This window comes from Typopeltis vanoorti, chromosome 18, assembly GCF_054136105.1.
Source record: "Typopeltis vanoorti isolate ZY-2024b chromosome 18, IOZ_Tvanoo_1.0, whole genome shotgun sequence".
Taxonomy (NCBI): Eukaryota; Metazoa; Arthropoda; class Arachnida; order Uropygi; family Thelyphonidae; genus Typopeltis; species Typopeltis vanoorti.
This window is the reverse complement of record NC_143566.1, coordinates 501,880-523,822: the sequence shown is the minus strand read 5'-3', so window position 1 is coordinate 523,822 and position 21,943 is coordinate 501,880. Positions and strand designations below refer to the sequence as shown.

General features: G+C 35.2%; 1 protein-coding gene across 3 annotated transcripts in view; it reads right to left on the bottom strand.

Moving 5' to 3' along the window:
• LOC150096456 (pleckstrin homology domain-containing family G member 5-like) overlaps positions 1-21,943 on the bottom strand; it is a 322,023-nt gene that overhangs the window by 277,505 nt on the left and 22,575 nt on the right. For all 3 annotated transcript variants that reach the window (XM_090408400.1, XM_090408402.1, XM_090408401.1), the window contains exon 3: positions 16,926-17,021. In XM_090408400.1, coding sequence (XP_090264526.1) covers positions 16,926-17,021 — 96 coding nt within the window. The remainder of the gene's footprint in view (positions 1-16,925; positions 17,022-21,943) is intronic.

Genomic DNA, 21,943 nt, shown 5'->3' with positions numbered 1-21,943 from the left:
ACCCTCTTCATATGAACAATAATCTCAGCTATAATTTGCCTGACTCTTTCAGCTCTACTATCAGATACTGGAGATCATGTGGTTCCACACATGCACAAGTGAACAACAACAGAACTATAGCACAAGTTCATAATTACTGTAATTTACAGTCGAATATCATAACTTTATAATTGTATAGCTTTAGAGTGTCTCAATGTTTATTTCAGTGTCTTTTAATATCTTTCTATGTTCTTAACACCTGATGAAGTCAATCTCGACGAATCATGTTGCATTTTCAAATAAATCTCAATTTGTTATAATTCTCGGGTTTATAGTCAGTTTATATTAAAAATGAACACATTCCAAACCCGAGTTAATAGTAGTAGTCACATATATATATATATATATATATATATATATATATATATATATATATATATATATATATACACACACAATTAAATAAAATAAAAAATATATATATACATTTAAAAAAAATAAAATAAAATAAAGTTAGGAAAGATTAGTTGATTTAAAAAGTACTATCTCCCACAAAAGGGATAGAAAAACACAAGTCTTAAATCAATACCTTGAACCTGAACAGTCTGGAATTGTGGAGCATGCTATCAACACTAGACAGAGTTCATTGGAACAAGACAAGAGTCCTTTACAAAAGTTAGTTCCTCATGGAATGGCTTTATAAAGAAATATGTGAAACATTACTTCACTCTCCCTTTGTGGAAGAGACAGTACTTTTTACTGTGATGAAATATCAGCTGATCTTTCCTAACTTTATTTTTTTAATCGTGTGTGCGTGTGTGTATATATATATATATATATATATATATATATATATATAAATATATATATATATTTTTTTTACTTGGTTGTTATACATTTTTATAAAAAAAAGATTGAATGACTAGAACTGAGAGAAATGAAAACAAAATTTATTAGTACTACACAACTAGTTTCAGCTTGTACCAGCCTTCGTCAGGTGCACATTAAAAAAAGAAATAACCAGTAAAACACATGGAAGAAATAGCTGTAAACAACATGGAAAATTAGTGTATATATATTTCAATGTTGAAGTGTGAGCATTCAAAATTGTTCCTCTGTTGGATTCATTGTTGGGCGTATGCATGCGTATAGCATCTCGTGAATGCCAGTATTTGATCATAGCACAATGACAGTCTGAAAGGTTGTAACTCAGGTTGTTGTTGAGATGTAGGGAAATGCTATATGCATAAGCCCAACAATGAAGCCAACAAGGGAACAATTTTGAATGTGCAGACTTCAACGTTTCAACATTGAAATATATATACACACTAAATTTCAGTGTTGTTTACAGTTATTTCCTCCATGTTTTTTACTGGTTATTTCTTTTTTTAAAGGGCACCTGACGAAGGCTGATACAAGCTGAAACTAGTTGTGTAGTACAGGTAGGTATTCAAAAATCCGGCAACCTCCGGACCTGAAGGGTGCCGGATTTCGGATGGTTATACAGGGTGTTCGGGATAAATTTGACATATTTATAATTAATTATATTTTTCCGTAAGTTACATGTATTAACACACACTTCTCTTCATTTAAAAGTTTGGACCCTTCTTCATTCATATACAAGATGTCAGAAAGGATGGATAGCTGGAACCCACCTGAATCATGGAAGAGAATAACTTGTATCATGATGATTCGTGCCCGCCATCAAAATAAGGATATTACGACTGCTGCCCAATGCTCCCTGAATACAGTAAAAACAATCAGGCATGAACTAGAGACTTGCAATGGTGACTACGAGGATGTAGCAAGAAGAAAGATCCCTAGCAGACGATCTGATTGCGTTCGTACAGCAGAATTCCTTGCAAATCTGCAGGAACAGGTGTTGAAGAACCCTGGCATTGGAATTCGGGCTTTGTTTGTGGAGTTGCTAACTGTAGTCAAGCCCTGGATAACAAGGGTAGCCAATGGTAGGCCGTATGTATGGCAGCAGGATTCGGCCCCTTGCCACACCTCTGGGAAAAGTCAAAAATGGTTGTCTGAAAATTTCTACGACTTCACCAGTCCAAATGTTTGGCCTCCAAACTCCCCAGACCTTAACCCCATGGATTATTTTGTATGGGGCGCAGTTGAAAAAGACACCAATCGCACTTCCAGTAATACAAAAGCCCAGTTAATGGATAAAATTAAAACAGTTTTTGCGGCCCTTCCCAGGGAGACTGTAGCATCAGCTTGTTCGAGGTTCCGAAGCAGAATTGAAGCTGTGATCGATGCTAATGGTGGTTATTTTGAGTAAATCTTGTTGATAGTATTGTAATTAACTCTGCCTGTAATGTTTTTTTGTCAATTCATTAAATTTAATAGATACAAAGAAGATTTTCTTTTTCCTTACGAAACTGTCAAATTTATCCCGAACACCCTGTATATGCTGTATATTTTTAACAGAAAATGACTACCTGTGCAGCTTTAAAGAAAGAAAATTAAACACTAAATGAAAAGCTTATGAAATTTTAATGTTCACCAACTAAATATAACTGTTCTACAGAATTTTAGTTCAACTGAATAAAATAGTTCCTCAGAATTTTAATTAATAAAATGTTAACACATATAAAATAAGGAAATTGTGTCATACTCTTGAAGGCCCTTGGATGTAAACTTTTTCCGATAATGAGCAACTTACATCTATGGGTACCCGCAGCATTAGAGCAGCACATTACAGTGACACAATCCTTCGAAGCTTTAAACCCTGATGGCGATTCTGCATCCTCAGTTGTTAGAGTTCTCTTGTTTTCTCCAAAAAAAGGCAGTCTCGTCAGCATTGTATACTTGTTCAGGACTTAAATGTTCATCACTAACTAACTTTGCAAATTCATCCACATATGTCTGCTGAACGCTTTTCCCCACACACAGCACGAAACTGTAAGCCATGTCAAGACTTGAAACGATGCAGCCAATCTTCTGAATATTCACACTTGTGTTGCAATCCCAGCTCTTCATGAAACATTTTGGCTTGTTCCTTTAATAAATCACCAGAAATTCCCACACCTTCACTTACACAAAAATTAAACCAGGTTATGAGAACTTGGTCCAGTTCCGAACTTTTCCCTCCATCATTGACTTCCTTACAAACATTTGCTTTTTTGATACACTGTCAGAAAAGCACTTTAACAGTTTTTTTTTCTGTTTTTTAATATCATACACTGTTGAAGAGCCAACGTCGTATATTTCACAAATGGTTCGCACAGACACGCCGCTATCAAGTTTTTTTAGCACTTCCACTCTTTCTCTCTCTGCAATCGACAATGCACGATGTTTACATCACCTCTTTTCACTGCTGAATCCATAATGGGGCTATACAGCAGAATATATGATAAAATGAGAAGGAATAAGCAGGTTATTGCAATGCTTATCGACTACAGTGCCATCAAAACATAAACATAAACAGAAAACAGTGGCACGGCAACGCTGTAAATTTGAAAATGTGTGCTCCAAAATCCATGCCGGAGATCTGAAGGAACCGGATTATCGATGGCTGGATTTTTGAATGCTTACCTGTACTAATAAACTTTGTTTCAATTTCTTTTGGTTCTAGTCATTCAATCCTTTTATAAAATATATTTTATATATGTCGTATGTTTCACAAATGGTTCGCACAGACACACCACTATCAAGGTTTTTTAGCACTTCCACTCTTTCTAACAATAATATATATATATATTAATATAATTATTTATTTATTATTATTTTTAATAAGCTAGGAAATTTAATGACCCTTTTTATTATCTTACATTAGCTCAATGTTTCTCAACCTTTCACGTCTAACCAATTTTTTAATATTAGTTTTTGTGGCACCTTCCCACCTTCCTGCATTGTAATTCTCATGTTGAGACACTGACAAAACCCATAAAAGTTAGCAAAAAAAAAAGGAATTAATTAACATTTTAAATATCCATACCAATTTAAACATGTCATCAAATCTCTTGAAAATTGTATAGATCTGGCATCACTGCATAGATTGTTGAATCATATTGGCCTTTTAGAAACATTCGCGATTTCATCACGGGAAGTCTCGAATGTTCTGGAAATGTTTCTGCAAGTATAAATAAGGGTTGAAATGGCAAGCCACAGTAACATTGCAACAGTGACCAACAGCGAGAAGTTGATGGTTGGTGTTATTTTGCTCCAATCTGCAATGACTGTGATATAAAAACAACCTTTTCTAGTGTAGGAAAAAAAAAAAGGATACATTTTTAATTGGCTGTAAGTGGGCATCTGACGACCGTGGAGTACTGATGTCAACAAATTCAGGTTAACAGAATATTATTATTATTATCTGAGACCTCCAGGGAGTCAAGGACTCATTGAGGGAGGCTGTAAATTACCCAACCCAGCTATGATACCTTCCCTTAAATTCATTTTACACTAGAAGCACTCAATACCCCTAAGGGCAAATTATTCCACTCACTCATTGCTCTCTGGGAGAAAAACCTACCTCTTGCCCCTTTCTTGACTGAGAACAGCCTCAGCTTCCATGGATAGTAAATTACCAAGGGAGGCTGTAAATTACCCAACCCAGCTATGATACCTTCCCTTAAATTCATTTTACACTAGAAGCACTCAATACCCCTAAGGGCAAATTATTCCACTCACTCATTGCTCTCTGGGAGAAAAACCTACCTCTTGCCCCTTTCTTGACTGAGAACAGCCTCAGCTTCCATGGATGCCCCCGTGTTCTCTCTCTCCTTCCATATAACAAAATATTTCATCATTTGAAATGCTATAACACCCATTCAAAAGTTTATAGACCTCTATCATATCACCCCTCTTTCTCCTGTTAACCAGAGTCTGCCCACATGCTCGCAATCTGTCCTCATAATCTAAATCCCATAATCCAGATATAATCTTTGTAACTCTTCTTTGCACTCTTTCCAGAGTTTCTTTATCCCCTTGGAACCCAGGAGACCAAATCTGCGCACAGTAATCCAGGTGTGGTCTTATCAAAGCCTTATAAAAAGGCAAAATTACTTCCTTATCCTTACATGCCAAGGTTCGCTTCAACATAGCAATTATCCTCTGAGTTGTATTTGCAACTTTTGCTGTAACCTTTGAACTTTAAATTCTTATCCACCAATACACAAAGATCCCTTGCCTCTTCAGTTTCTTGTAGCATAACCCTGCTAATATAATATGCCGCTGGAACTCTAATCACGTCAAAGTGCATAACTTTACACTTACTAACTGACAGCCATTTTCGTTTGCCCAGATTTCCAGTCTTTTCAAATCAGTTTGTAATTGCTGAATATCAGTAGCACCCCTGATTGTCCTGCCTATCTTTGCATCATCAGCAAACAACTGCAAATCTGATGATAGACCCTGCTTGATGTCATTAATGTATAGATTGAACAATAATGGCCCAAGGACTGAACCCTGAGGTACAACACTGGTTACCTTACAGTGGGTGTGAATCTGCCAAATTCACACCACTGTATACTACTCTTTGATATCTGTCTGTCAGCCATCCCTGATCCAAGTCAATAGATTATATTCCAATCCCATATTCTCCAGTTTACACAACAGCCTATCGTATGGTATCCTATCAAATGCCTCAGAAAAATCCAACATTATCATAGTGTATCCATTCCCATTATCCAACTCGGCTGTAACATTGTTATAAAATATGAGCAAATTGCTAAAACATGACCTTACATTAGTAAACCCATGCTGTTCTCTGCAGAGTATAGAATGTTTGTCTACCCATTTCTGTAAGCGAGTTCTTACCAATTTCTCTAAAATTTTCACTACCACACCAGAGATACTAATAGGTTGGTAGTCAGTCACATCAGTTTTTGCACCACCCTTGTGCAATGGAACTATCATACATTCTTTCCATTCCTGTGGTATCATTCCTGAGCTGAGACTCAAGTTATACAAATGTGTGAAAGACCTAGCCAATTCAGCTGAACATTCCTTTAGCAAACAGGCTGATATTCCATCTGTCCCTATTGACAAATTCTTATCCAGGTTATGCAAGAGCTCTTCAACCTCATTTTCATGAACCTCTAACATATCACTCCAAAAGTAAAATCAAGAAAGTATGCAGCAGAATATTTAGATTTCGGTTTTACAAAGACTGAAGTAAATGATTTATTTGTATTTGTTCGAAAATTTTAGTGACTGACAGCATGAAACCAAATAAACTTAAAAGACATTTGGAAGCACTTCATAAGGAGTATGTTAACAAACCTCAAGAGGTCTTTGCTGTCAAACTGAAATGTTTTGAAAAGCAAAAATCTAGCATTACCACGTCGCTGTCAATATGGATAAAATACATCACTCCTCTACACTTCGTATCCATCATATATTTCAATGCAATATCAATGGTATTACAATTTTAATATGCACTTCACATCCATGGTAACCTGGACGTATATATATATATAAGTCTTGGCTGGTTAAAAAAGCTTTACTAGCTTCTTACAAAGTTGCATATAAAATATGCTAGATGCAAAAAGCCCCACACTATCAGAGAAGACCTAATTCTGCCAGCTGCGATTGATAATGTGGAAACTATGCTTGTCGAAGCTTTGTGACCAATTAATTATTCTCAATTCAGTTTGACGAGACAACAGATTGTAACAAGGATTGTCATTTAATTGTTTATGTTTGATTTTGTGATGGATTATCAGCAGTTGAAGAGTTATTGTTTTGTAAACCAACAGAAAGAAGAACCACAGCACCTGAACTGTTCAAAATACAGACAATTTTATATGCAAGGCAAAAATACAGTGGAAAATTACTTACTGTTATAATAACGGAATTAACTGGCGTAAAATATTCTTTATTAGTAGAATTTTCGCCTGAATATCACAGGCATCATCAGTACAAGTACAAAGGCTAATTAAACAATAACTGATATTTTCACAAAGTGTCACCTAAGTAGCTAAGGTTAAATTTTCTAAATTTATTTATTTTTTTGAAAAAAAAAAAACTTCAAGAAAAAATTCTACTAATAAAGAGTATTTTACGAGTTAATTCTGTTATTATAATAGTAAGTAATATGTCTGCTCGCGGTATTTTCTTACTGAAACTAACCTAATCTTCTTTCACTATGCGTTACTCCTACTTCCTATGCAAGGTCTGCATGTTACTTAGATGCGATTACTTGTTAGTACCACTCACAACCGACCTGTCGCCTAGTCTGCTGCTGGGGGGGATATATTTTTGGCTGTAGAAGCATATGTTCACGGGGCCAGTTTGCCTGCTTAAGGAATGAAAAATGCCAGATAAACTGGCGGAAAAACCCATACTGCAAGCGCCCAAGACCAGCTAACTTGGCTATGCCCGATAAAGATCCTCATGTTCCTCACGTCTTCGAGAGGAATCGAACCTGGGAGACTCCTTCCCCAGGCATATGGTTCCGAAGCGCAAAGCCACTGGCTAACTGCGTGGACACTGAAACTAATCTAATACAGTGGAAAAATTGTGTTGGAATTTGCATTGATAGTGTTCGAGTTATGTCTGAAAGGTTTAAAAGTTAACAAGAGTTTGTGAGGGAAAAATCCCCACAATGTATTTGGACACATTGCATGATTCATAGAGAAGTTCCTGCTGCAAAGGAAATGAGTCCTGGTCTAAACATTGTGTTAAGTTATAACAGGTGAATTATATAAAATGAAACCATTAAAATCAAGACTGTTTTCTGAACTTTGCAGAGACATGGCTGGAGTCAAACATTCAATGTTACTATTTTACTGCAAGACAAGATGGTTATCACAGAGAAAATGTTTACATGTTTATAAGAGACAAAATAGCAATCTTCTGGGAAGAGGAAATCATGAAGACGCAGAGAAGTTTAAAGACCACTTATTTGTGATGAAATTGAGCTACTTGGACATATTCGAGAAACTAAATATATTAAACCTGCAACTCCAAGGGAAAAACTACACATATCTTAGAGATGACTGACAAAGGAACAAAAAGGTAAAGCAATAAAAATAAGAAATGTTTGCAAATGTGGATGAATTTAACAAAACCTACACGGTAGAAGTGCAACACATCAGTTTTATTTGCAACTACTGAAAATCATTTAACATTGTTGTTGACGAAGAATTTTAGAAACTATTTTATAACCAACGACAACATAATGGCAATGTATGAGTAGGTAAGAAACCTATTTCAAATTACCCCTGAAGGTTTCTCAATTGAAGAAGAGGAACAATTTATAGACTTCAAGTCAAGAGACGAAATCAAAAGACAATTTGCATCTAAATCGCTGTTTGAATTTTGGGCCAGTATTGATAATGAATTTTCTGCACTAAAGTCAAGAGCTTTTCGTGCACTTTTGCCATTTCCAACATCTTATCTTTGTGAAATCGGAATTTCAGCAGTGGCTGCCTTGATAACAAAATACAGATCTCAGTTAAATATAGAAAGAGAACTAAGAGTGTCAATTTCCAATGTATCACCATCATACTGAATCTTTGTTCCACAACACAAGCCCAACGAAACCATTAATATTTAGATTCATTGTTATTATTTAGTTTTAATTAGTTGCTCGGTATATTGATATGTTTTCCAGTAAGCGTAACTAGTTTATTCAATACAGTTGATTTTAGACATTTTATTATTTTATTTTCAGAGTGTATTTTATGTTTTTGTGTCAATAAATAGTTTCATTAAATGCTTTTGTTTCAGTAAAGTAGTTTTGTGGGAGACCACACTCCTACCAGACGCGTCCCCCCGGGTGGCAGATGGGGGAAACCCAAATGGGTTGCTCTGAATAAAGAATAAACAGCCATGGACCAAAGGATGTAGCAGAGGCATGGCAAGCTGGCTACATTATTATGGCAGTAACTTTAATGAGCAGGAGAAAGTCTACAAACCGAGATAGCGGTACTGCGTACGGGACAACCAACGTGCCTACTCGAAGACCACATAGAGTAGGTGAGAAATCAGCAATGTGGTCAGCCAAGGACGTGAAACATGTAGCCACCCTCAACATAAGATCACTATACCGACCTGGAAAATTGCAATTAGTCCAGGAAAATTTTAAAAGACTGAAATGGAGTATTTTAGGTTTATCAGAGACACATTGGTGCAGAGATGGATTCATGGATTTACCAGAAGGAAGACTATACTTCTCAGGAAGAAAAGATAACATACACAGAGAAGGACTTGCATTATTAATTGAAAAGAAGCTTACACACTCAGTAATTGAAATAAACCCAGTATCTCCTAGAATAATCACAGCCAAACTTCAAGCAAAAGAAAAAGGTCAAACAATTAAAATAATCCAAATATATGCACCAGACAGTAACCATTCAGAGGAAGAAATAGAAAATTTCTATGAAGGACTACAACAGGAAATAGATAATCCCAAAAATAGAGAACTCATGATAGTGATGGGGAAATTTGACTACGGAGAGCTTAACGACAGAGGAGAACAATTACTCCACTTCTGTAAAGCAAACGATCTAATGATTACAAACACGGTGTTCTATCAATGCCCTAATAATAAATATACATGGACATTCCCCAGATGGTAATATAAAGAACTGCATAGACTATATCATCATAAACAATGGAAAAGATCAGTAAATAATGTACAAACATTAAGAAGTTTTGATTTCGACACTGATCACGAAATATTAACTGTCAAAGTGAAGATAAAATTCAACAGGAAAAATAAATCAGAAAAGAAGAAAACATCAACCTATCAAAACTAAAAGATAGCTCAAGCAGAAGTCAATTTTTAGAACAGATGCACTTGAAATTAAAAAATCCCCATCTTCCAGAACAGTGGAAAATACTGGAAAGAAGGAAAAGAAACAGTGTTATCAATTGCAAAAGACACTCAAGGTTCCAAACCCAAAATAAACAAACAGTGGATAACCCAAGATCATAGCTACAATAGAAGAGAAAAGAGAGGCCAAGATACTTGTAAACCGACAAAACAATGAAGAGAATAGAGAAAAATACAGAGCACTAAAAAATAAAGTTAATAACCTATGCAAAAAAGCCAAAGAAAAATGGTTAGAAGAAAAAACTAAGAAATGCCAAGAAGCATACCAACAAAACAGCCTAAGAGTCTTCTATGATACTGTAAGAGAAATTACAAAGGAATTTTCAGCAAAAGCAGTAACAATGATAAACAATAAGATGACTGAAACCAGGAATATTGAAGATATAAGAAAAATCTGGTCAAACCATTTTAAAACTATCTTTCACCAAGGAAACAAAACTACACTGCAAACAATAGAAGAAAATAATGACCACCCAAAAATTTTTACAAGAAGAAGTTAGATATGCAGTAAAACAGATGAAAAACAATAAAGCACCAGGCATTGATACTATCCCTACTGAACTGTGGTCATATGGAGGCAGCATATCAATAGAATATTTAACAACCCTATTCAATAAAATACTACAAACAGGAGAGATCCCAGATGACTGGAGAACAAGATCATCCCAATATACAAGAAAGGAGACAAAAGAGACTGCAGAAATTACAGACCAATCAATTTACTCCCTCACACCTATAAAATATTCATAAGAATTATACAAAATAGATTAAAAAACACCTATGAAGAAATGATAGGCATAGAACAAGCTGGTTTCCGAGGAAACTATTCAACAATAGGCCAAATTTTCACACTGCACCAACTAGCAGAGCTCAGCTGGGAAGACCATAAAGAACTATATTGTTGTTTTGTGGACTTTAAACAAGCTTTCGATAGCATCAACAGAGAAATCCTTCTTAAACTTCTACTAGAAAAAGCAAGAGACAAATATATAATACAGTTTCTGATAAAATATTACTCTAAGACAAATGCAATAATTAAAAAGGACACACTCACAACAGAACCCATAGAGATCCAAAAAGGAGTAATGCAAGGATGCCCATTATTCCCATGCCTATTCAACATATATCTAGAAGACGTTGTAAAGAAGGCAATAGACAATGAGCCTGGAATCAATGTCAATGGTTTAAACATAAATAATATCAAATATGCAGATGATCTCGTCCTTCTTGCAAGAACCCCAAATGAACTACAAAAGTTGATCAACAAACTAAACGAAACCTATAAAACATATGACATGACAATAAATATACAAAAGACAAAAGTGATGAAAATAGGGAGGAACAGAACTACCATCTCAGCCACTCTAAATGGAGAACAAATAGACCAAGTAGACAACTTCATATACCCTGGATCAAAACTAACAGAAACAATAGATGAACTCAAAACAATCAAACACAGAATAGCGATAGGATGGGCCACCATGGAAAAATTACAGAAAATCTGGAAAACAAACAAGATATCTAAGCAAGCCAAAATCAAATTATATGAGGCAATAATTATACCAACAGTCATCTATGGAGCAGAAGCGTGGACAGTTAAAAAAAGAGAGGAAGAAAAAACTGCTGGCATTTGAAATGAAATGCTTAAGAAAAATAAATAGAATAAGTTGGATAGAAAAGAAAACAAACATCACGGTCAGAGAAGAACTATTGTATAAAAAGACAATAATAGAAAAAATTAGGAAACAACAACTGAGATGGTTTGGACACACTGTATGCATGGACGCAGACAGACTTCCTAACATCCTAATCAATACTTTTCCAACTGAAAAAAGAAGACCTGGAAGACCAAGAATTACCTGGCCTGAAATTAATAAAGAACATCTCGGGATGCAGAAAACATAAGGAACTTTTTTGAACAGCAAGGAATAGAGAAGACTCAACCCGTCTTAGACGGAAGAGAAGAAGAAAGTAGTTTTTCCTTTGATTTCCACTTTCTTCACCCCCCCTCCCAAAGGTTGAGAATCACTGCATTAGCTAACTACTTAGGTGGCGCCATTTGGAATTGTCAGTTACTGTTCGATTAGCTTTGCACCGAAGATGCCTTTGATACTTAGGTGAAAAGTATACTAATAAAATAATATTTTATAAGAGTTTATTCCAGTATCATACTTTATTTAAAAAATTAGTTAGGAATAGAATACAGGGTTGGGTTGATAAGTTGTGGATTCTCTATATCTACTTGAATTGTATGATAAAGTGACAAGTTCATTGCATAAGGCAGTGTTTTGCAAACAATGTACAACTAAATAAATTTGATAGTGAAAAATATTTTCATCCAATTTATGGCATACTTTTGTCAATTTATATAAAAACTTTTGCCAGTCTAATATTTTTGTAACAATGGTTTATTTTTCTGCAAATGCGAAAGTAAAGCACCACCAATCACCATCAGTAATATGACAATTATTACGACTGCAGGGCGTTATACGCACATTTCTAGACAAGTTGTGTCAATTCTGTGGCCATCTGCTACCATTTACTTATGCGATTCATGCTTTTCTAGTCTCACTTGAATTAGACTAAGTTCAGATACGAACTTCAATTCTTGGAACACGAATTAGGAGTGTGTTTATCTAATATTTCTCCATGAATAAAGATTGGTGCCTCCAAGCAGGCTCACATTGCAAATAAGGCACCTGCATAATAAAATTCAAAATCTCTCAAATTTTTCATTTTTGTCATGTCTTACTATAAACATATACATTGTAATAGAACAGTGGTTCACAACCATTTTTCACTTGTGTACCCCTTTTAAACCCATTTCTATAAATTGTACCCCTTGTTTTTAAATACTGACACTTTTGTTCAGTGCCTATCTTAATATAAAATACTGGAAATGAGGTAATGAGTTGGGAAAGGAAAATTACTACACTAAAAGTACAAACCATAGATTTAATTTTACAATATTTGCAACACAGAAATAAGTCTAGCTTCATGATAAATATTGATAATGATGATCAAGTATTTAACAAACTTTTGATTTATTATTATTAATAATATTTATTTGTGTTATCTGAAAAGTCTGTAATAATTGGTATACAGATAACTAGCCGAATGAAACATTGTTGGTGAGATCGTTGGGCTTGCTTTGATGCACTTAGTTTCTTGAAATCAGGCTCAAAAGATGCAAGATACAGTCTTAAATCTGGACTTGCATTAAGCTTGTTGCAGTATTTATTTTTTATGAAGGTGTATGAAGAAAACGCTCTCTTCACTAGTTCAGTATTAGTAAATGGCAAGAGGTATTTCAATGCCTTCTCACAGAGCTGTTCATATTCCTCACTATTCATCTACCCAGAAGGTAATAAGATGCTTTCTTTTAAAATCGGTTGAAAGTTCGATTAACTGTTTTTTTTCATTGATTCATATAGTTTAGCTTCTTTGAAGAATTCTTCATTGAAGGGTGCAATCCAGCTGTTTTCTTTTCCACGTTGAGGGAAGTACTTATAAAAGGATATTTTAAGACCTTCCAAGTGACTTAAAATATTCTCTTTCACGTTTTGGGATAGGTGCAAGTTGCAGAGTTTCAAAAACCTCAGGCTGAACTCTTTCAATACAAGCTTTCCAAAACTCCAGTTTTTTAATCATTGACTCAATTTTGTCGGTTATTGTGAATATAGCGATTGAACTGTTTTGAAGTCTCAAGTTGAGTTTGTTTATTTCTAGAAAAATATCTGATAAATATATGCAAGACTCTGAAGCTAATTGCTGTCATGAAACTTTGGAGCAAGATGGAAACGATGGTCTTCAAAAAAAAAAAAAAAAAAAAACATGGACTTCATGTCTAAGTTCAAACAGCCGTGTAAGTACTTTACCACGAGATAGCCACCTAACCTCTGTATGCAAAAGTAATGTGCTATGAAAGCTGTTCATTTCTTCACACAGTTCTTTAAACAATCTTGAGTTTCATGGTTGTGAATTAATAAAATTTACAACTTTTACAGCCTCAACAAGAACGTCTTTTACTTCACTAGGAAGAGGCTTGGATGCAAGGGTTTGTCTATGAATGCAGCAGCGACTCAATGGTAAATGGGAAGCTACTTCTTTAACTCGGCTGCGTAGGCTTATAAAACAACCTGACATAGACTTGGCTCTGTCAGTGCATACACAACAACAAATCGACCAACTAATGTCCTTTTCAATGAAATAACCATTGATCACATTAAAAATATCTTCGCCTGTGGTATGCCCTGTCAATGAATAACAAAGCAACAAGTTTTCCTCAATTTCATTTTCTGTCAAGTACCTCGCGATGACCAGCAAAATAGATAGATCGACAACATTTACACTTTCATCGACCGGAATGGAAAAGAATTTACTTTTTTGTTAATTCTATCTACTACTGCAGCTTCAACATTGTCAGATATATCCTGAATTCTTCAAGACATTGTATTATTTGAAAAAGAGATAGTATTGATTTTGCAGAAATGTTCTTCCCCAAACATACAAAAAAAAACAAAAAAAAAAAAAACAGCATCCTTAATACAAGGAGAAATTAAATCTATGGCGTGGTTTTTACCACATTTAGATATGCGATAAGCAATATGGTAGGAAGCCTCAACTGCATTCTCATTGTCTTTCTTTCCTGACATCATGTATGAAGTTACATTTGGATGCTTTTCTAAGCATCCAAATGTAAAAAACAAAAATAATGTATTTTCATACATTATCGAAATACAGAGGTAAGGTGGCTATCCCATGGTAAAGTACTTACACGACTGTTTGAACTTAAACACGAAGTCCAGGTAGATATTCTTTGTTTTTATACATAGGATGTTTAGTTTCTAAATGTCGCATGAGTAGAGAGGGTTTCATGCAACCGTTGGATAATATTTCCCCCCACACACACAAGGGTTAAAACCATCATCATCTCCTAAAAATGAAAACCCATATTTAATATACTCTTCACAGTATTTCCTTTTCTTCTATGTAGTACATGAGGCAAGCACCTTTTTACTATCTCCCGGCGTGGGCGTACTCGTAGCTGCGGAACATGTGTTGAGAAGTACTTGGCGATGGGTTATAATCCACATCAAGTTTTGGTTTTTTAATCATTCCTGTTTTCAACAACTGATCCATAATTGACACGCTTAAAAATCACTGACAATAATAATAACTGAAACTACGTTAAACATTAAATAAAAAAAACTACTTGAAAAGAATCACAATTAAAGACAACTCAAACAGTCTGTCTATGGATGTATTTATATTTTTGAAGAAGTTCTAGAAACGTCACAAATGGAAGTCAGTGGAAGGTTCGTTATTGCAAAGGTCATTTCTTAGTAACACGCGATTGTTTTGGAAAGGATGATTGGTGACAAAAGTGATGCATGAACTGTGCATAATGATTGGTAGAAGAGGGGGGGTTCATAGCCATGCCCTCACCAATCATCATTTGCTAATGAGAGCTAGTTTTGAAATGCCTCCATTAGCAGTGATTCAAACTTAACATTTATTGTTCCATAACTAACGTTTTGATTTATTGTTCCATAACTAACAATTTTCAACAACTGATCCATAATTGACACGCTTAAAAATCACTGACAGTAATAATAACTGAAACTACGTTAAACATTAAATAAAAAAAACTACTTGAAAAGAATCACAATTAAAGACAACTCAAACAGTCTGTCTATGGATGTATTTATATTTTTGAAGAAGTTCTAGAAACGTCACAAATGGAAGTCAGTGGAAGGTTCGTTATTGCAAAGGTCATTTCTTAGTAACACGCGATTGTTTTGGAAAGGAGGATTGGTGACAAAAGTGATGCATGAACTGTGCATAATGATTGGTAGAAGAGGGGGGGGGGGTTCATAGCCATGCCCTCACCAATCATCATTTGCTAATGTGAGCTAGTTTTGAAATGCCTCCATTAGCAGTGATTCAAACTTAACATTTATTGTTCCATAACTAACGTTTTGCATTTTGTTTACTTTACTTGTTTTTCCACCATTACTGATTATTTTTCGTGCACCGCTGAACAGCCTAGCACGTACCCTGTTCGTGCTAGCCCATTCCTGTTTATTCACAAGAGTTTAGCATTAAGAACATAAACTTGTGTTCTGCTGGACTCTCATGTAAGTTCTGTGTTAAGAAAATTGGAAAACTTTCCAATGTTCTTAACACAACTTTTCTGATATATATATGTATATATTTATTAGTGGCGTTGCATGCCTATTTCGGTTGGGTGTGGTGTTGTGGCTTATGCAACCTGAGTTACAAAATTCATCAGTTTGACCATATGATTGCATTTTTATCAATGTATGAAAGTTTTAAGAGTATATAGCACATCAGTGCTCATCTAAATTGGTCTAACGCAATTAATGGTAACCAAATTTGCACAGAGTGGGGGACAATGCGTTTAACATATTGTATATGAGAAAACAATAATGAAGGAGAATGCTATATATATGGTTGGTATATTTGATTTACTCAAAAGTGTAAAATTTGGAAAACGAGGACAAGGCTTACCTCCTTCGACTACAATACTGTTTCCGATTGCAAATATGGGCAAAAAATTTCTAAATTTATTGATAATCATATATTAAAAACCTGCCTACCATGTCAGTTCACACTTCATGCATGCAAAACGGATGAAATTCAGAAAACAAAAACAGCAACTCATAACAAACGACAATGTTCAATTGGATTGGTTGACACAATAACCAATCATAGCCTCTAGATGCTATTGTCTCGGAGCTCACCCTGCATCACCTTCTGAGCGGTTTAAAACTACTAGAACATTAAGAATTTGACCCGCTGTGCCATCTGTACATCTTTTCAAAGGGCTCAAAGGTGTATGTATTCTGAACACACCCAGGCTATTAATGTGAATGTAATGCAATGTTTACGCATTAAAAAGTGTCCTCTTCATGAAGCATTAGTATATTGTGTTTACTTTTAGGCATCATGCAAAGTCTCTGGAAACAATTAGGGGAGTCTTTAACGGGAATAAATACAAAAATATAATATCAGTGATATTGCTCTTTGGTGGATGAGCAGTGCACACCTAGCAGATCCTGAATATTCGCCCCCAATATATATATATATATAATAAATGATATATTTCATTCTTTCAGCTTACCTCAATTATTAATTGTAATGTCTTTAGATAAGATACTTCTGTCTCAAGTAATTCCCAAATGGCATGCTGCTGACCATAAATCTTCTTTGAATGCAGCTGAATAAAAAGAAAAAAAAATAAAGCTGCAAATTTAAAGTGGCTATTTATTAACTGGCATTCTTTTAATATACTAAACTTTGTAACTCTGTTTTTAAAACTCACAACTAGAAAACATGCTTACACTATATATACATTCTGTTCATTAGCTACCTAACAAGTCCCACCGACACTACTCAGATATGACTCTGCATTCTTGCCTTTGATCATTCTTCACTATCAACTCCATCCTGAAATTTTCTCCAGATTTGAATGCTCCTTGAAATGAAGTTAAACATGTACTTCCTGCAAATGTTTAACTTCACTTCATCTGATTGCAATAGGTTTAGTAATGCATTTAAACCCAGATTTAAGATCCTAATGAATAATCTATTTTCCTTTAACTAACTGAAATATAACAAAGACGTTACATACAATGACACATCTGCAGTAAAATAAAAATAAAACTAAATATGCTCACACAGTAAATTTAATTTAGGATTTTTCTGACCATTTGCTTTATGCTACTAATTAGAAAGTTGAATAGTGATTAGCTAATCTTGAAAAGTGTGGAAATGAAATGTTAAAGACTAATTTATTAAGGAAAAAATTATAGTAAAAGAGACATAACTTCGAATCCTTTCTTTTTGATAAATTTCCCTTTATAATGAGAGTTATGATTTCGTCTTATATATCATAAAACATCAGCGTAATCGAAGAACAGTGAGGAATTTGAACAAAACAAACAGTAGAATACATTGAACGTTTAGCAGGTAGCATCAATAGTGAAAATTTCACCAATGATGTTACCTAGTGTATACCAAGTACCATGTTTGTTTAACTTGTCTTACTACGAACAGGAAGATCAGTTAAAAAATGATCTATCAGAATTACAATTAGTTCCCAAGTTAAATATACACATCCAGTTTGTAGATTTTGTGGCAGAATAAATAGGTAAAAAATGGTTCTACTACTAATGGAAAAGAATTGTTATGAAATGTATTGAATGGGAAGATGAAAATGTTAATAAATAGTCTGAAAATAAAGTTCAAATTTCAGCAGTCCTTTGTTTTAGTGACTTATCTCTTTTGGATGCGAAAGTATCATGATGAAAGCATTATTTTTAGAATTGAACCCATATGTGTAGATGTTTTCAATCTTTTGACCCTGAATATTCCTATGAAAGATGGAAAAAAAAAAGTTATTTAGTAATGGCATATGATCCCATGCAAAGGAATCAACACTGCTCCTGACTAGGCTATTTAATCTGAACTTCAGTTCTGGGAAGGTGCCAAGGGAGTGGAAAGAAAGCAAAACACAATGTGCATCCAGAAAGTAAGGCTCCTTCACAATTTATCACCAAAGAAGATATGGGAGAGATTGCATAGGTTGTAGCATAGAGCGACTCATTAGATAGCTGTTGACCATTCTATTTTAAAAATAACCATGTTATTGTTTATTGTCTTCTACGAATAATTTATATTGAGTGCTGTGATAAAAAAATAATATCCATTGCAAAGTTCATGATGTGATACAGTTTTTGTTGATAGAAAACAAAAGTGCTGCAGAAATTCACCAATGACTGTGTAAGGTTTACAGGTCTAAGTGACATTAGTCCCTTAATGAGTGAAGTTAGGCAATGGTGTTGTTTGTTTAAAGAAGGATGCAAGAATTTTAACGATCAAAAGCGCAGTGGTTAGCCAAATTTGGTGATGGATGATTTGGTGGAAAGAGTGAACACGAAAATTGATAAGAATCGCACATTCACAATTATGGAACTTTCTCATGAATTTCTAGAAGTTTCATGTGGAGTCATTCATGAAACTGTGAAAGAAAAGCTGGGGTATAAGAAATTGTGTGCCAGATGGGTCCCAAAACTGCTGACTGATACATATAAACAGCAATGAGTGAAATCAGCTCAGAAATGTTTGGAGTGTTACAAAAATGAAGGAGATAAACTTTTTCTTGTATTGTAACTGGCGTCAAAATGTGGATTTCGTAACATAGAGTCAAAACATCAATCAATGCCAGTGGCACCATTCATCATCTTCGAAAGCAAAAAAAATTCACTGTTTCCTGGGACTGAAAAGGGATCTTGCTCATCAATTTTCTCCTGCGATGAACAACAATTAATGTTAGTGCATACAGTGAAAAGCTAAAGAAACTCAGACAAGCAATTCAGCAAATTCAGAAGTTTGGACGGGAACTTTTTGATCACTGCCCTACAGCCCAGCAGCTACCTTTTCATTTCTACCTATTCCTTTTGTTCCTGCATGGAAAGTAGTGGCTCCTATCTCATTGCTTTGAAGAAGATTGAGGAACTGAAAAATAGTGCGAAAAACAGACTATACTGATACGGTACGAAGAAGCTGACACCATGATACCAAAAATGCCTGGGAGTCAAATGCGACTATGTGGAAAAATAAAGTACATATATAAGTATTTTAGCATATAGTATTGCTTTTTAGCATAATTAGCCAATCTCATTCGGAGGTAGCAGGGTTTTTCTCCCGGAAACTCGGGTTTTTCATACATATAGACAAATCGGCCCTTCAGAACACATGCAATTTACAGAGAAAAAATACTAGCGGTGGTGGTGGTGGGCAGTAGATGCCATTGATTGGTGGTGGAGGTTCTGTGTACTAGCGGAGACGGAGAGTTGTACAGTAGGTGTCCTCCCGCGATCCAAGATAGAAGTTGCAAATTATAGGCCAGTCAGTATCTCAGGAGTGGTAGTTAATGTATTGAAGAAGTTGATAAAAGACAGAAATCAAGGGGATGGGTGAATAGGAATATCATACTTTATAGGGGACAACATGGTTTCATGAGGGATAGGTCTTGCCTTAGTAATTTGCTTACTTTTCATAATAAAGTGAAAATTAAGTTTAATAAAGGAAGTAGATATTGAGTGATAAATACTAGACTTTACAAAGGCATCTGATGTGGAATCCTGTCAAATGCCTTCATAAAATCTAGGATTGCTGTAGCATAAATTTGAGCAAATGGAGATGAATATGAAGCTGGTGATTTGGATAAGAGGCTCCAGGGCTCAAACAGTGGTGTGTAAGAGAGATAAGTCTGGGAGAAGGGAAGTGACTAGTGTATTGAAAGGCTTAGCACTTGGTTCCTCTGCCGTTTAATTTAAAACTCAAGTGATACAGAATATGATTTAAGAAATATTCAGTTGCATTACTGAGAAGTGCAATGGTCAATGAAGATGAGGTACAAATCCTTCAAATCACATAGACTGATAGTATATGCAAAGGTAAATGGCTACCAATTTAACATGGCCAAATCTGTGTACTATATTGAGGGATCTGAACTGTAGGGAACTGATGGAGCAGGGGGTTATTGTCGTCAGGGAGTTGGTTTACAGGACATAAGCACAAAGGTGGATAAAACAACATATCAGGGACAAAGAAGTTTTTCCTACTCATAAACATTTAATAAGAACACGTTTGCAGTACTGTGCACAGATCTGTGTGCCTAAATTCTGTTGGAATGAAGACGTGACAGGCAGGATCCAGAGGTGAGTGAGCCAGATTGTCGTAGGCCTATGGAATGCTCCTCATGAGAATAGACCAAAGGTCGCTTCCAAATTGAGCTTCAAAAACTAACAAATAGGTAAATACAAAGGGAAAATGATAGAAGCATATAACTGATTAAAGGAGCTTTTATAAGTCGGATGTTAAAGATGTTTCAGCACATTGCAGGAAGGAGAGAAAACAAGGAGGTCCCTTCAAGAGTGGTGAATGGATTCAAGGAAAGGTATGATAGGAATTGTGTGAACAATATCTATCATAACTCTAGAGCAGGGGTCTTCAACGCATGGCCTACCGGCCATTTTGAAAAAATAACTACTTAACATTAAAATGCAATTAAATAAAAATTTAATTGCAATGAAGCCTGTGGGCCACTAAGCTATACTGTAGTATTTAGAATTGTAAGATGCTTTCCAGATTTACAAGGAACTCTGTGCATTTGATACTTTACATGAAATCCTGTAAAAATAAATATTAAATAGATATGCTTCTTCAGCCATCTACCAGTGCCAAGCGGTACTAAAGTCGCAGGTAGATGGCAGAAGCAGTAGTTTGTTCGAGTGCGCTGTCTAGTGTCTTCCAGCTCCATCTCGAAGGTTCTCGATACTTCGTTATTTTCATATAAATACAAGAAGGTCTCATCCACAGTCAGTCAGTCAGTCATGAACAGTGTGATATTCGTGTATAAGCGCACTCAGGTTCGTTGTGTCAGCCATAGCCTATGGTTGTTTTATATTGCCAGACTTTTTTCATTAGTGTGAGACATATTCAGTGGATAATAACTGTTATACGCCCATTTTGGATTCACTTTCCATCGCTGTGGCGTCTACAAGTAAAAAGTATAAATCAAGTGATTCTTGTCACGTTTTTAATGAAAAGTGGACCAATTTGCACTTTTTTGTGCCAATCGACGATAAGCCAGTGTGTTTAATTTGTCATGAGTCAGTGTCAGTATTAAAAGAGTACAATATAAAACGACACTATGAGACAACGCATGCATCCAATTTCGATCACCTTAAAGGGCAGCTTCATATGGAGAAAGTGAACTGTCTCCAAATAGATTTAAAATGCCAGCAGGGTATGTTTAAAAGACAGAAGGAAGAGAGCGAAGCGTGCATCAAAGTAAGTTATGTAATAGCTGAAAAAATTGCTAAAAAATCAGGCGAGTTTGTGAAAGAGTGTCTCATTGCTGCTGGGGATATTCTGTGCCCAAATAATAATAAGGAAGTGTTTAAAAACCGAGTTTATCTGGGGTAACTGTAGCACGATGCGTTGAAGAACTTGCCAATGACATTGAAGGAACTTTAAAAAAATGGTCGTCCGAATTTACGTCTTATTCACTTGCTTTAGATGAGAGCAGAGATGTGATGGATACAGCACAACTAGCTATCTTTTGCATTG